Source organism: Ictalurus furcatus, chromosome 9 (genome assembly GCF_023375685.1).
Source record: "Ictalurus furcatus strain D&B chromosome 9, Billie_1.0, whole genome shotgun sequence".
In the NCBI taxonomy this organism is placed as follows: domain Eukaryota; kingdom Metazoa; phylum Chordata; class Actinopteri; order Siluriformes; family Ictaluridae; genus Ictalurus; species Ictalurus furcatus.
In genome coordinates this window covers 16,861,020-16,875,297 of record NC_071263.1, presented here as the reverse complement: position 1 = coordinate 16,875,297, position 14,278 = coordinate 16,861,020, and the positions used below count along the sequence as shown (strand labels likewise).

General features: G+C 37.9%; 3 protein-coding genes across 4 annotated transcripts; all 3 read left to right on the top strand.

The window, feature by feature from the left end:
• Window positions 1–143: 143 nt before the first annotated feature.
• Window positions 144–5,201, top strand: LOC128612696 (creatine kinase B-type-like). The gene is made up of 9 exons (XM_053633044.1): window positions 144–262; window positions 368–480; window positions 1,315–1,519; window positions 2,615–2,769; window positions 2,875–3,007; window positions 3,855–4,026; window positions 4,319–4,442; window positions 4,554–4,743; window positions 4,871–5,201. Exons 3-9 carry the CDS (start codon window positions 1,327–1,329, stop codon window positions 5,047–5,049), a joined length of 1,146 nt encoding a protein of 381 aa, XP_053489019.1. The 5' UTR covers window positions 144–262; window positions 368–480; window positions 1,315–1,326; the 3' UTR covers window positions 5,050–5,201.
• Window positions 5,202–8,189: 2,988 nt separating this feature from the next.
• Window positions 8,190–10,022, top strand: tex36 (testis expressed 36). 2 transcript variants are annotated; one of them, XM_053633701.1, is made up of 4 exons: window positions 8,190–8,379; window positions 8,574–8,711; window positions 8,920–8,997; window positions 9,400–10,022. In XM_053633701.1, exons 1-4 carry the CDS (start codon window positions 8,329–8,331, stop codon window positions 9,721–9,723), a joined length of 591 nt encoding a protein of 196 aa, XP_053489676.1. In that variant the 5' UTR covers window positions 8,190–8,328; the 3' UTR covers window positions 9,724–10,022. The 2 variants fall into 2 exon arrangements, with proteins under 2 accessions (XP_053489676.1, XP_053489675.1); XM_053633700.1 differs by having other exon boundaries at window positions 8,192–8,379; window positions 8,917–8,997.
• Window positions 9,759–13,782, top strand: vcpkmt (valosin containing protein lysine (K) methyltransferase). The gene is made up of 6 exons (XM_053633699.1): window positions 9,759–9,870; window positions 10,141–10,720; window positions 11,504–11,617; window positions 12,541–12,613; window positions 12,718–12,837; window positions 12,980–13,782. Exons 2-6 carry the CDS (start codon window positions 10,455–10,457, stop codon window positions 13,085–13,087), a joined length of 681 nt encoding a protein of 226 aa, XP_053489674.1. The 5' UTR covers window positions 9,759–9,870; window positions 10,141–10,454; the 3' UTR covers window positions 13,088–13,782.
• The last annotated feature ends 496 nt before the right edge of the window (window positions 13,783–14,278 follow it).

Here is a 14,278-nt window from a genome sequence, read left to right as displayed (position 1 = left end):
AAGGTGTGCGTAATACCTGACAAATAGATGAACATTTTACAGTTTGTTGTGTGACTGTAAGTAATCCCCTTCAAATGCTATTGACGTTAGAAACGTGTTTAACAATGTCGTATGTAACTTTAAAGACGGTCCCTTAATTTCCGCATACCTACTAATATCGAACGTCCAACGTCAAGCCAAGTTTATGCCAGTTCCAGAACCGTTATTATTCGAATTCTATGTTCCAATAAACATTTGAGGACAAGGTTAACACGGAAAAAGTGTATGTCTATACACAAACTGTGTAACTTTACTGAGAACATACAAAATATTACCAAACTACACTTCATTTAGAACAATATCACTTCTTTTTTTTCTCTTTCTCCAGCACTTCAGTCACTGTAGCGGTCTTGGTTTAGAAGTTTACAGCGAGCCAGCTAGCAACTTTTCCTGGTACTCCGAGAAGTTTTCACAAATTGAACGTCAAATTTATTCTGCAAGGTAAGTATAGACAAATGCCCTCATGTCCAAATGTTAAAACTACACATTGTTTTCTTTGAAGTTACATATTTCTAACTTGACTAAACAACTTTACAGAAAGCATACCATCGATCATGCTTTAGCCAATTTAGCCCTGGACTGTTACTACTATATACATTACTGCTTTCAAAATCTTGAGTGCTTGCAGCAACTCATTCATCAGCTCATGTTAGCTATTTGTGTGTTATTTGTCTATAAAGTAACTCTTCATAAAGTAATGGTTGGTTACATATGACTTGGTTTTAACATGTCTGACCCAGTTATATGCGTAGTCAGAAAATCGTTCCTGTTTGTTTGTGTTTTCTGGTAGTGTTTAATCAGAGATAGGGCATCAACCTAGTTTTTGCACTTCTCCTAGCCCAGACTGTACATTTCAGCTTGTTTTAACAATGATCCGAACAATGAATTGTTCAATTAATGAACAATTAATATTCGGGCAGTTTTTTTTTTTTTTTTTTTTTTTTTTTGCGTGTGGCCAAATGTTACAGGATGCGTGTTTAATCTGACTTTACGGTAAGGAGCATTTGATATGTGATAAGCACGCAATCATTCAGCCGTCTGTGTATTCGCTACATTCATGATTTTTTTTATTTATAGTCTGTTGAGTCAAGCTAAGTTTATTCTATTTTAACAAACGAACATTAGGCTATACCCTCGTAATGTGCGTTGAATTTGTCGAACTGTCGACATTATTTATTAAACAAAACCAAGTCCTTGTTTGGATGATTGTATTGTCCGGTTTATGTGGAAAAGCTGACGTGTTTTTGTATGGGTTCCCCTCCTCGGTGCACGCAGGGAGTCTCCGCCATGCCTTTCGGAAACACTCACAACCAGCTGAAGATGAAGTACTCGTCTAAAGCAGAGTATCCCGACCTGACCAAGCACAACAACCACATGGCCAAAGTGCTCACCCCTGCTTTATACAAGCGCCTGCGCAACAAACAGACATCGAGTGGCTTCACGCTGGATGATGTGATTCAGACTGGAGTCGATAACCCAGGTAAAGCTGCTTAAATGGCTTTTACCCGAACACAAAGCTAAAATCCTCTCCAAAGCATCAAAGTTTAATAAAGAGTGCATAACTCCATTATTAGGTCCTTTATCCCTGCTGCCAACAAACCAGGTTCAGCCCAATAGATCGAGCTCTTCATGGTCTGTATCAGGTGTGTAGGGAGTAGGGAAAGTTACTGGAATTGCAAACCAGTGTCTTGCATTACAAAATCCAAAGAGATTAAACTCTAATATTAAAGTTGATTCTCCCGGTGGCATGTTGGCTGAACACTTCAAATAGTTTGTTTTAGAGCCAGGCTTAGCCAGACTGGTTTCAGATTGTGAATACAAATTGATGATGATCTATAACAGAGTAGAATTAACTACTAAATCCATAAAAGGCATGCTGTACTGGAACCTTGCTGAGTTTAAAAAAAAAAAAAAAAAGGAAAAAAAAAAGATGAGTAATGGCCTTATTATTAGTCTTGGCTCTCCAACAGTAGTGGAGTATTGCAGATAAAAGCTGATTGAGATATAGTAACAAACACTTTTTATGAATCCAGGATGATACACTCTGTATTGTGAGATGAATTCCAGATGACTTCTCAATAGATTGTGTTCTTGTGTTTTGTCTTGTAGTTGTCTAGCAACCAAAAAATTTTTTAGCTCTTACCATCAATACACTCTCTGCTGAGGATGAATACCCAGACCTCAGCCAGCACAGCAACCATATGGGCCAAAGTTTTGACACTGGATATGTGTATAAGAAGCTCCATGAGCATTTTACTCCCAGTGGCTTCACCGTACATAGCCATTCAAACTGGTGTAGATAATCCTGGTAGAACACCGTCTGGTTATAGTAAGTCTTTCTGTTTTCACAAAAAGAAGTGAATCAGAGTCTAGGACTGAATTTCATCTTCAGTGAGTAGGGTTTTGTTTTTGTTTTTTTCTTCCAGTGAAAGCTTAAATTAGATTAGCAAGAAAATGTTTTTTCCAGTCAGAATATTTTTCATATTGCTAATTGTACCTTGTGTACTCTAGTGTGTCTTTAGTGAAACGCCATCTATTTGCGCATAGAGCTGATTTTTCCATTTTTCCATCCTAGGCCACCCCTTCATTATGACTGTGGGCTGTGTGGCGGGAGATGAGGAGACCTATGAGGTGTTTAAGGAGCTGCTGGACCCTGTCATCAAGGACAGACATGGTGGATACAAACCCACTGATAAACACAAAACTGACCTGAACCCAGCCAACCTCAAGGTACCGTTATGACTTGTAGTGTGCCAGCTAATGCAATATGTGCAATCTTCTTGATTATAGGCTTTACTAGTTGACGTATTCACGCTAATTAATTTTTTTGTGAAGGGTGGGGATGATCTGGATCCCAACTACGTGCTGAGTTCTCGTGTGCGAACAGGCCGGAGCATTCGTGGATTCTGCCTGCCACCACACTGCAGTCGTGGCGAGAGAAGAATTATTGAAAAACTCTCTGTGGAAGGTATAGTTCTACAGCAGTTCAGGACTCCATCTAGTAGCAATCTTCTGGGCATGTGGGGGAGCTAAGGGTGCAAGTTATGATTTGAGAACTTTCAGAGGTTGTAGCAAATTTCTAAGAATGAAATGTGGAAATAATGGCACTAATCCAAGTTACTTTCATTGTTGCACTTCAAGTCATATCCACAGTGAATATCTGAAATTTCTATGAATAAACAAACTGCTAGATTCAAATTTTTAATGGTACATATGCACCACTTTCTTACCCATTGCACCATTTTGAGCATAAACCTACAAATTCATCTGGGTATGCTAAGACCCATTTTAAAAACTGGCACAACCATCAATCAGTTACTAATTTGACCTTCACTTTGCTTCTGATTGCAACCCCAGTAGTTGCTGTTTTTTTGTTTGTTTTTTTTTTAAAAATAAATTTATTTATTTTTCCAGTTCTCCCCTTGTGATTGTTGCAATGCTCTTGAGTTGAGATGTTGCATAGACCAAATCGGGTTTCTGTGAATTTTATGTATTTGGAGCTTTATTTACCAAGCGGTCATGAATGATGCTTACAACTGAAACCACCTGACTAAAAAGTAAATGTCAGTATTTATTGGGGATACTAAATCACATCTTATGCAACTAACTTTTTTTTTTTTTTTAATCTGTTGTGGTGATTAAGCTACAGAATGTGTATAATCTCTTACTTTTCCCAATAGACTTTTTATTTATTTATTTATTTATTTAAAAGGTTGTTCCTGTAAAAGATAGTAATGCATACCCATTGCTGTAATGGTAGCAAAAGGGAAAGGTTTAAAATTGACCATGCATGAATTTTTCTGTCTGTTTTGTAGCTTTAGGTGCCCTGAGTGGCGATCTGAAAGGGAAATACTATGCTCTGAAAAATATGTCAGAAGTAGAACAGCAGCAGCTGATTGATGACCATTTCCTCTTTGACAAGCCTGTGTCTCCCCTGCTGTTGTCCTCTGGAATGGCCCGTGATTGGCCTGATGGCAGGGGAATATGGTAAGTGTTGGAGCACCCCAATACAGCATTTGTACTGGGGTTCCACCACTTATGTGAAGGTAGAATTGCCAAACCCTACACTAATATGCTTTATATCCTATAAACATGACTGTGTGCTAACTTCTTGTCCCAGTTTAGTGGTCATGTTCATATCATTCCTCTATTCAGAGAACTATTCACACCACATGACTTGGATAATTTTTGATAACACTGGCTTTAAAAAATAAAAATTTTAAAGAAAATTGGGACCAAACAGTTCCATTAACTAATCATTCATTTTAATATTTGTCAGGCACAATGTCAACAAAACATTCCTCGTGTGGGTGAATGAGGAGGATCACTTGCGTGTCATCTCCATGCAGAAAGGTGGCAACATGAAAGAAGTGTTTACTCGTTTCTGCACAGGCCTCACCAAGGTAATCTGCTCATTAACATTCAAGAGTGATTTAAAGTTGTTGAGGAGAAACTGTGAGTCTAATGAACTGTGCTGTAAATTACTGCTGCTTACTGATTTGTACCCTTTTCAGATTGAGGAGCTATTCAAGAGCAAGGGACATGTGTTCATGTGGAACGAGCACCTGGGCTATGTCCTCACCTGCCCATCTAACCTGGGTACAGGGCTGCGTGGAGGTGTGCATGTCAAACTCCCGAATATGAGCAAGCACAAGAAGTTTGAGGAGGTGCTCAAGAGATTACGCCTGCAGAAGCGTGGAACAGGTAAATGTTACAAATGAACCATATAAGACGACAAGCTGTTTGTCTAAAGCACAGTGCTGCCCTCTATAGGCTGTTGGTAGTGAATATAAGCTCTGTATTGGATCTAATGCTGTATTCAACGTGTCAGGTGGTGTGGACACTGCTGCGGTGGGCGGTGTGTTTGATATCTCTAATTCTGACCGGCTGGGCTTCTCTGAGGTGGAGCTCGTTCAGATGGTGGTAGATGGAGTCAAACTGCTGGTGGAGATGGAGAAGCAACTGGAGAAAGGCCAGGATATTGATGACCTCATACCTGTTCAAAAGTAACTCCAGCAACTATCCTTCAACCTCACTCATCCAAAATTCCCCTCTTCGTTCCCCCACCACATCCCATTCCTAGGAGATTAATAAAAGGATGTGTATTATATTTAAGACGCCCTTAATATGGTGACAAATGAATTAAATGCTCTGCCAGTTTACACCTGTCTATTGTATTGTCTCAAAAATCAGTAGTGGTTGAAGCCATAACATATGGACCTGTTAAATGGTATGAAATCTAACTATTATCTGCAATTGTTTTAAAGTTAAAGCTAAAACAAAACACAATTGTATTTATCATAAATCAGCATTCACGTTATCAGTTGTTTAACATAAGGTAACTAAAGTATTCAGAACATTTGTCATTCTGGGACAATGCTGGGCAATCCCCTCGGTGTACTATTGCTTTGAGTGCGCTTGTCTGGCTTCCCACAACCAAGTCAAGCTGAATCATGTATTTTATATTCACAACTATGGGATACACCCCATAACATTTTAGAAGAAAGGATGGTTTATGAATGAGTAATGAGTATAGACTGAAAGAACAATTTAAGCTAGCAAATAAAGCCAGTCATGTACAGCTGATTTAATAGAATCCATAACTGTGAGCAATTACAAGTAGCTCTTTAAAATATTAGAGCTCTTGAGAGTATGAGCAAAGGCAACAATGTAATAACTAAAATCAAAAGGTGCATTATTTACACATGGGTAATGGGCATAAAATAAATAAAACTTTTCACTTCGGTCTTGCAGCATTCACATAGTGAAAGTAAACTCAAACTGGGCCGCTGGATCACATTCAAGTACAAGCACAAAACCTTGACAACAAACCTGACTGAGGTGCAGAATAACTGAAGCAATTTAAAAGCATGTTGGCTCTTCAAAGATTTTACATCGCCTTTACATACAGGCTGCTCAAAACACCAAATACCTATAGCATTAACACTGTCTGAAGAGGAATAATGTATATCCCTGGTTTTACATTTTTATGCCACATCTTGACATTGTCACACTGTAAGAGAGATGGCGTGTGTGTGCCTAGGCGTGCACATTCTTGAGAAAAAGATTCAAATACATTCTCTTTTACAGTGTTAAACAACTTGTGACACTTAAATTATTGCTTTTAGAAATGTTAAAGTCTATACACTTGAAATACATAGGGTCAGTGGTTTGTTAAAAAAACATACATTTTGCAAACTGCTACGTTTGTGATTGTACAGCTTTGTTTCTCTATATAGGATTTAAGTTTCATTTTTCTTCTACATGAATATATATAGACATTCATAGCTTGAGCTCACTGGCAACTTTAGAAGCAATGTTTTTAAAAGTGATGGATATCCCAGATACCCCTTAAAACGGACACCGTTGAGTGAGAGGCGGGGCAGTTTGCAGACCTCCATCTCCCACTGGACAAGGCTGTCAGCATGTCCATCACCATGGACTCAGAGAAGCAGGAAGTGTTCACGCTGTTCATAGTCGCAGCTGTTGGCGTCTGGAACTTTGCAGATTTTGTTCATGATGGCGGCTGGCTCCATGCTGCTGGTGGTGTTCATACTCCAGGTGAAACGGAGAGAGCGGGGTTTCACGTCTTTTCCATCATTCCCTTCATCTTTTTGCTGATCCCCAGATACATGGCAAATGAGAGAAAGAAAGAACAATGTAAGAAGGGAATATGCAAAGAGAAATGGGTGGAAAAGATAGAAAGGATTGGTTGCAATATGTGCAGACATTTTTATACAATATAATCATGACATTATGAGCTAGCAAAACAATAATTAGAAAAAATAAAAATCAGTGTCTCCTGTGACATTTTGTGTAATCTTAAATTATGTAACAGGAAAGGAGGAAACATTCAGTACCAAAATATATTTTTATTCTTCAGTGAGCTACGTGTTATGAGTTGATCAGTTTATCAGTCAATGTTTTTCTCCCCAAAATCAAAATGTATTGTGGGGTTTTTATTTTTTTATTTTGTAAGAAATTAAATACACACACACACACACACAAATATATATATATATATATATATATATATATATATATATATATATATATATATATATATATATATATATAAACAGTAGATTATATCAGTGCATCACACACACACACAATTTCCTGTAACAATTTTTGTTTCTTTGTCTGTATTCACTGGTTGCTTTTTTAACGGTTACATATATTTTTTGTTTTGTTTCTTTTTGTACTCCGTTACTTTGATCCACCACTGACTAATTCCAGGTAACAGAAGATTATCTACCTGCTTTGGGAGACGATCTTGTAAGAACTTGAAGCCAGACATCCATCATATCCTATCTATATCTAGGTCTTCCTTTCTCTATATTTATGAGTTTTATCTTGTTTGAGAAAAAATATATATTTATGAACTATACACTTTGGCTTCACCAGTCACGTCCATGTTTGTCTCATATCCAGCTCCAGCTTTGTTGCAGGACTTTGTATAACCCTTACTGTATGTACCTGTTGGCTACATGGCACTATGTGAAGTTGGATAGGTGGAGTGTGTGTGTGCGCACGCATGAGTGTATTACACATTACTCCATTTATGGACTTTAATGTGTGGATTTCTTGAGTTCATACACTCTAAAAACAAATGTTTTGGCTCAACAAAAAAAAAATTAACGCAACAGTTTGTGTCAATCTTTTTGAGTTGTGACAACTTCTAATGAAATTAAGTTCAACCAGCAAACTATATTGAGTTAGACGAATTACCTTTTCCTCTACAATCAAATGTATTTTCAATTAACACTAACTTAATATTTTGTAGAATAAACACACATTTTTAAGTTGATTACTCATAAAAATTAAGTTGATCCAACGAGTTTTTTTTTCACATTATTTAAAAGTAATTTAAGTGTTATGATGTGGGCCCATTCTGTAGTGAAATACATGGCAAGTTTATATATGATTTAATAGTTTATTTTGTTAAATATCAAAAATCTAAAAGGTGTGCGTCATACCTGACACCTAGATGAACATTTTAAAGTTGGTTATATGACTGCAAGTCATTCCCTTCAAATGCTATTGAAGTTAGAAACATGTATAACAATGTCGTATGTAACTTTAGAGACGGTCCCTTAATTTCCGCATATCCGCGAATATCGAACGTCCAACGTCAAGCCAACTTTATGCCAGTATCTTGTATTCTGTTGTCATGGATACAAGTGTCCTACAGAGAGCAGGCACAGTTTTATCACAGTGAGATTTTACGGACTTCGGTCTCTTAATCTTTAAGTCATAACTGGAATAAATTCTACTTTAACAGATAATATGCCTAAAGGAGGAAAGAGATATGCAAATATGGACCAAGATGGCAAATGGGTGAGAGTACTTTTGAAATATTGTGGTTTTTAATATGTGATGGTTATTAAGGATTATTCAAAATGCATGGGTTCAATTCAGAATAGCTTTTTGAAATGCAGTGGTAAAATCACATACATAAAAGGGTATTCATTTTTGTCTTTAATAATCTAATCTAATATAATAATATTAAACTATAACTTTTTTTTTTGTAGTTTGCCCATGTTGTCTCGCAACAGTGTGAGGTAACACGAGAAGCCTGTACCACCACAGGAGAGATGCTTTCCCAACCCATACCACAACACATGCAAGGACAAGAGAGATATACCAAAACTTGTATCAACCATGAAAAGGTTAAAAGCTTTGTGGAATTAACTTTACCATATTAGCAGACCATTCACATACAGCAGCGGTTTCCTAATAGATGTTGTGTGAGAGTACAGTTTAGTACTTAGCAGTGTTAGTAGGGGTTGAGAACTGAGTGAACAGGTGAATATTTATCTTAATACGGTAACTTGAAACCGCAAAAAAAAAAAAGTAAATAAATTTTTCTTTCAGAAGACAATGGGCAGGAGCTATCCATTTTCAGAGCACGATAACCAAGGTTCACTGCAAGATAATATAGATACATATGGCCAGGTAAGTCTAGTCACACTGTTTAATAACAAATGTACTAATATAGAGTAATAGAAATATCTGTAAAAATAATAATAATAATAATAATAATAATTTCTCTATGTATTGTGTTTTTTAAAAAAATATATAATACATCTTACTTATTTAAAAATGTGACTACATGTCAACCACCCACAAGGACAGGAATAGCTGAAAGTTTTGCCCTTGTGGGGACATTTGTCTGATACCTACAATTTACAATCTACACTTTACAATTTGTATAATTTACAACAAGCAATAAGTGTAATTTTGGTTACTGAGGTTGGGTTTAGGGTTCATGTTTAGGTGAAAGCATAGTATTAATTAGTTGCATTAACAATTATGTCAATGGAAGGTCTCTATAATATCACTATAATGTGTGTGTAGGGCTTGGGTCGGAAGAAGTGTCTGGATGACCGCCGGCAGCATAACTCTCATTTCTGCCTCTGTCATGATAGCAGTGTGAGTGCAGCATGGTTGGGGAGCAGGGATCATTCAGCTTATCAGACTGACTTCCTGCCCAAGCAAAACACAGAGAGCACAGAAGACACACAGCATATACGCCGTTTTCCCAGGAACCATTTGAAACGGTCAAATGAGGCTGCTGTGGCCCAGGCTGAGGAGGGCTACATGTGGTTTGGAAGGCATGATTTGAATCACCGCACACCTCTTCATGTACTGGCAGCTACCAACCACTCCTTAGCCTTGTAATTGTTATAATCCGGTTATAATGTGGGTGGCTGTGGCTCAGGTGGCAGAGCGGGTTGTCCACTAATTGTAGGGTTGGCGGTTTGATTCCCGGCCCACATGACTCCACATAGCTTGGACAAGACACTGAACCCCAAGTTGCTCCTGATGGTAAGTTAGGCCTTGCATGGCAGCTCTGCTACCATTGGTGTGTGAATGGGTGAATGAGACACAGTGTAAAATGCTTTGGATAAAAGTGCTATGTAAGTTTACCATTTACCATGATCCAGTCACAGAAGAGCACATTAAAGCATCCATGTGTATTTTTTCTTGTGTGAGTTTTTTTGTGTGTTTATTATCTGTATTATGGCAGCATATACCTGTCTAAACACATGCTATGAGGCATAATTAATTGCCTTTAATTTCTTTGTTCATATTCAGCTACAATAGCTGTAGCAAACCACCAGAGGGAAATCAAGTAACACAAACACGCTTCTGCAAAAAAAAAGAGATATGGCTTACTACAGTAACATAATAACTTGATTCATTTCTACCAATTTAACCAAACTTCTAAATAATGTTAAATTAAATACAGTAAAATATTTCTTAATATACCGTGAAGAATTATCTAAAACTGTAGTATAAATTGTAAATACTCCAATCGGAACCAATCCCAATCTGGCAACCAGCAGGTCGACTTGGCTTGTCTCCGTCACTGCGCATTCTTCATTGGCTGGTCTGAACCCGGAAGCAACATGGCGGTCTCGCCTGAGCAGCAAATTTCGACCAGTCATTTTGTTAGAGAGATTGAGAAAAATAATGGCTCTGTTCTGAAGATATATCAGTACAGCACAGGCGACGTTGGCTGCGTGGTTTGGGATGCGGCTATTGTGCTTTCAAAATACCTCGAAACAGAACAGTTTTGTCATTTCCGCTCCGGTGTTAGTACATGGTCCTCTAAACACATGCTCGAGCTTGGCGCGGGGACAGGAGTGGTGGGTCTCATGGCCGCCTCTCTGGGGTGAGTTACAGCTGCAGCAATACAGGAAACTGCATTAAACCATTGCCGTACTAAAGAGTGGGGGCAGCGTTGTAGAGAGAGTTGTAGCGGCGGGCAGATGTAACACTATCAGTTTCACCAATCAGCAACAAGCTACAGTGGTGACACTCACTCTGCGCATGCTCAGTAGTATCCCGTCTGCTGTCTGCAGAAGAACAGCAACCTAATCAAAGCTATGATTCCTGGAATTCCTGAAAACGTGTTAATTTTCTATTAAATAAAACCAAAACGAGCTAGTTTAGATCACTGTCTAATTGCCTGTCATTTAGCATGATTGATATTTGATAATGCAGGTTTAGTTGTAATGGTGTTCCAAATACAACTGTTTAAGATATTTAACAGAACACAAAAAAGATTCCACTTACTTGAAAAATTCTTTCCTTTCTCATTGCACAAGGATAACGCTCAAAAACCCAAGCATATCAGCTGTTATTCATGTGATCGACATGTTTGTGTGTTGTGTGTCATGCTGTGCCATATATTTAGGCACCAACTGATGAATTATTACATGGGCTTTAGAAAATTTACAAAAACTGGCCCCACTCTCCTCTGTGTGAACAACTACTCACATGTAGGCGATCATCAGGTTGCTGTAGTACAGCTCTGCTTACAGTTGCCCTCTATAATCATTTCTTACCCCGCTCTACAGAGCCATAGTCAAGAGTATTGGTGAGGTTATTTGCCAGGGACTTTTGTCACCCTGCAGTTTGCTAACTTAACACCTACCCTATTTTATGCACACAGAGCCAATGTCATAGTGACAGATCTGGAGGATCTCCAACCTCTCCTTGAACTAAACATCCGGGAAAACCAAGGGCTCTTTGGTACAGGCTCAATCACAGCCAAGGTACTGAAATGGTTTGTACCGTCCTTCTGGCTCTTGATTTACCTAGGTTAACAATTTTTAGATTAAAGTGGTTCATAATGGCTTCTTGATCAGGCACACACAGCACACAATCACTGGCCCTTTTAACAGATAAACCTATATACAATATATGTTCATTTTGTAGGTGAGCAATTACTGACTGTAGCCAAGCCACCTAATGCTATCAGTGCAAAGACACCCTATAGGATTACCACTGACCGGATAATATTATCAGCACAGCAGTGACACTGGCATAGTTTTAAGTTCCACTGATACACTGGGATTTACACTTACTAGCCACTGTATTAGACACACCTACCTATATTTAAAAATTATTGCAATTTTTTCCATACTTAGTATGTGCTAAGGTAGTAGAGTTCCTGGTTCAAGCTCGGTTTACTGTTTCTGTGGAGTTTCGCATGTTCTCCTCGGTTCCATCTTGGTTCTCCAGTTTCCTCCCACTTCCAAGTGCCACATTTGGCTTGATAGTTTTGATTGGTGGATAGTTCTCGATCCAGCAGTGACATTAAGCAGTTTAAAAATTCCAGCAATGCTGCAGCACCAGTACCACTACAACACCCACTACCATTCCACCATGTTGTCAGTGTCACTGTTGGGCTACAATGGTCCACCACTCAATTAATATCTTTGCAGCAGTGGTTCCATGGTATTCCCTTTCTCTGTTGATGCAGAGGCATAGAAATGGCTAACCAATTGACCATAGTGACACACGGCCTTTTGTCAGTAATCATATACATTGAAAGTGCACCTATATTGTAGGTATTCTTGATAAAATTGTCAGTGTGTAGGTATAAATTAGTAGTATCTAAACAAGTGGTATATCAGTGTATATATTACTAAATAAAGTGTGGCTATTCCATTACTTGATAAATAATACACTTGATTTCTTTAAAAGGGGTGAAAATGTGACAGAGTTTTTGCCACATCCAGATTACATTCTAATGGCTGACTGCATCTATTATGAACAGGTAATTATTAAAAGGCATTATCTTCCACCAGCTACTTTACACTAAGTGTATTTGTGTATGGAATAGAACTGTTTTAACTGTTGATGGCGTCCTAATATTTGCAGTCTGTGGTGCCTCTGGTGGAGACGTTGAAGCTCCTGGCTGGACCTGAGACTTGCATCATCTGCTGCTATGAGCAGCGCACTATGGGAGTGAATCCTGAAGTGGAGAAGAGATTTTTTGAGGTGAGTACAGATAATCAGTAGACTTCATGTCTAAGCGTGAACATAACTGATTTGAGAATGTGTGCTTGGAGAAAGCTAAATTGGTTCTGAGATACTGTTTTGTGACCTATTTGGCATTTCATCCACTACGTGTGTTATATAGTTGCTGTTGCAAGACTTTGAGGCTGAGGAGGTGCCAGCTGAAAGACAAGACCCTGAGTTTAATAGTCCCGACATCCATATTCTCCATCTACGGCGCAGACATGGCTGAATGGCTTTCAACTTGTCAGCCATTTATGTATATTGTTCCACAATTGAACATCACTGCTACGAGTAATCACTCAGAAATACACCCTAAGTGTATTTGCTCAGTAAAAATGGCAGATAAGCCAATCAGCATATGATTCTGTAAGGATTGCATATGTGTTTTAAACTGTACTGTATTAACTGACCCCCGGGAAGCCCGAGCTGTTTTGACTTGATTTTCCTGTTTGAAAGATGAGGCAGTGAGGTAACTGGAAAATGTTTTATTCACTGTATATTGTATACTGTATAAACATATTGTATATGTTTGACTTAGCTAACATTAGACAAGGAAATACTGTAGTTATTACTTAACTATGTTTAATAGGGAAATGAAAACATTTGTCTGACAATGATCAAAAATGGCACAATAAGTCTGAAAACGTTGACCAAAAATTTAGGCCTACAGTTAAGCATCAAATCCAACACTTTACAAACATTATTAATAGCAATGATAATTACACATTAGTCTTCTTTGGGGTTGTTATTTAGGGGCAGGTGGGGTGTAAATCACAAGTTTATGATTGTGTTCTGCATTTTTAGTGTAGTAGCTTTAAGTTTCATCTACTTAAGAATAAATGTCATACCTCCTAAGATAATATTTAAGGCATGCAAGCTTGTTTGGTCATACTGGATTGTAAATAAAAACAGACTTTTCAGGCACTGGATTTATGCCATTCTTTGAGTCTCTGTCTCCAGACTCCTGTTTAGACAGATGGTACATTTTTTCCCCCTCATCACTGTATCCTATCCAGTCTTTTTCCTTGAAGTCATTAAAATATTTTCCATCCCTTTTTGCTCTTGGTACTTTTAACCACTGTACAAAATAACTGTTTCATCTTACATAGCTCTGTGAACCATCATATCATATATTATCCATACTGAAAAGTATACTGTAAAGCTCTTAATATTTCATAAAATCTTTAATGTTATTCTTTTTGTGTTTGATGATTGATAGATCCTTGCAATAAATTAGATTATATAGTAGCCATTAACTATAAAGTACATACAGTCCTATCATGGCAGGAGATTTAACTTCTCATTAAACTTTGTGTAATGCTTTTTTTCAAACAGCAGGTGGTCTGGTTAAGCAGAACTAACACGTGGAAAGATGAAACCTGAACTCAAGTGTAATAGACAAAACACCATAAACTTTTAG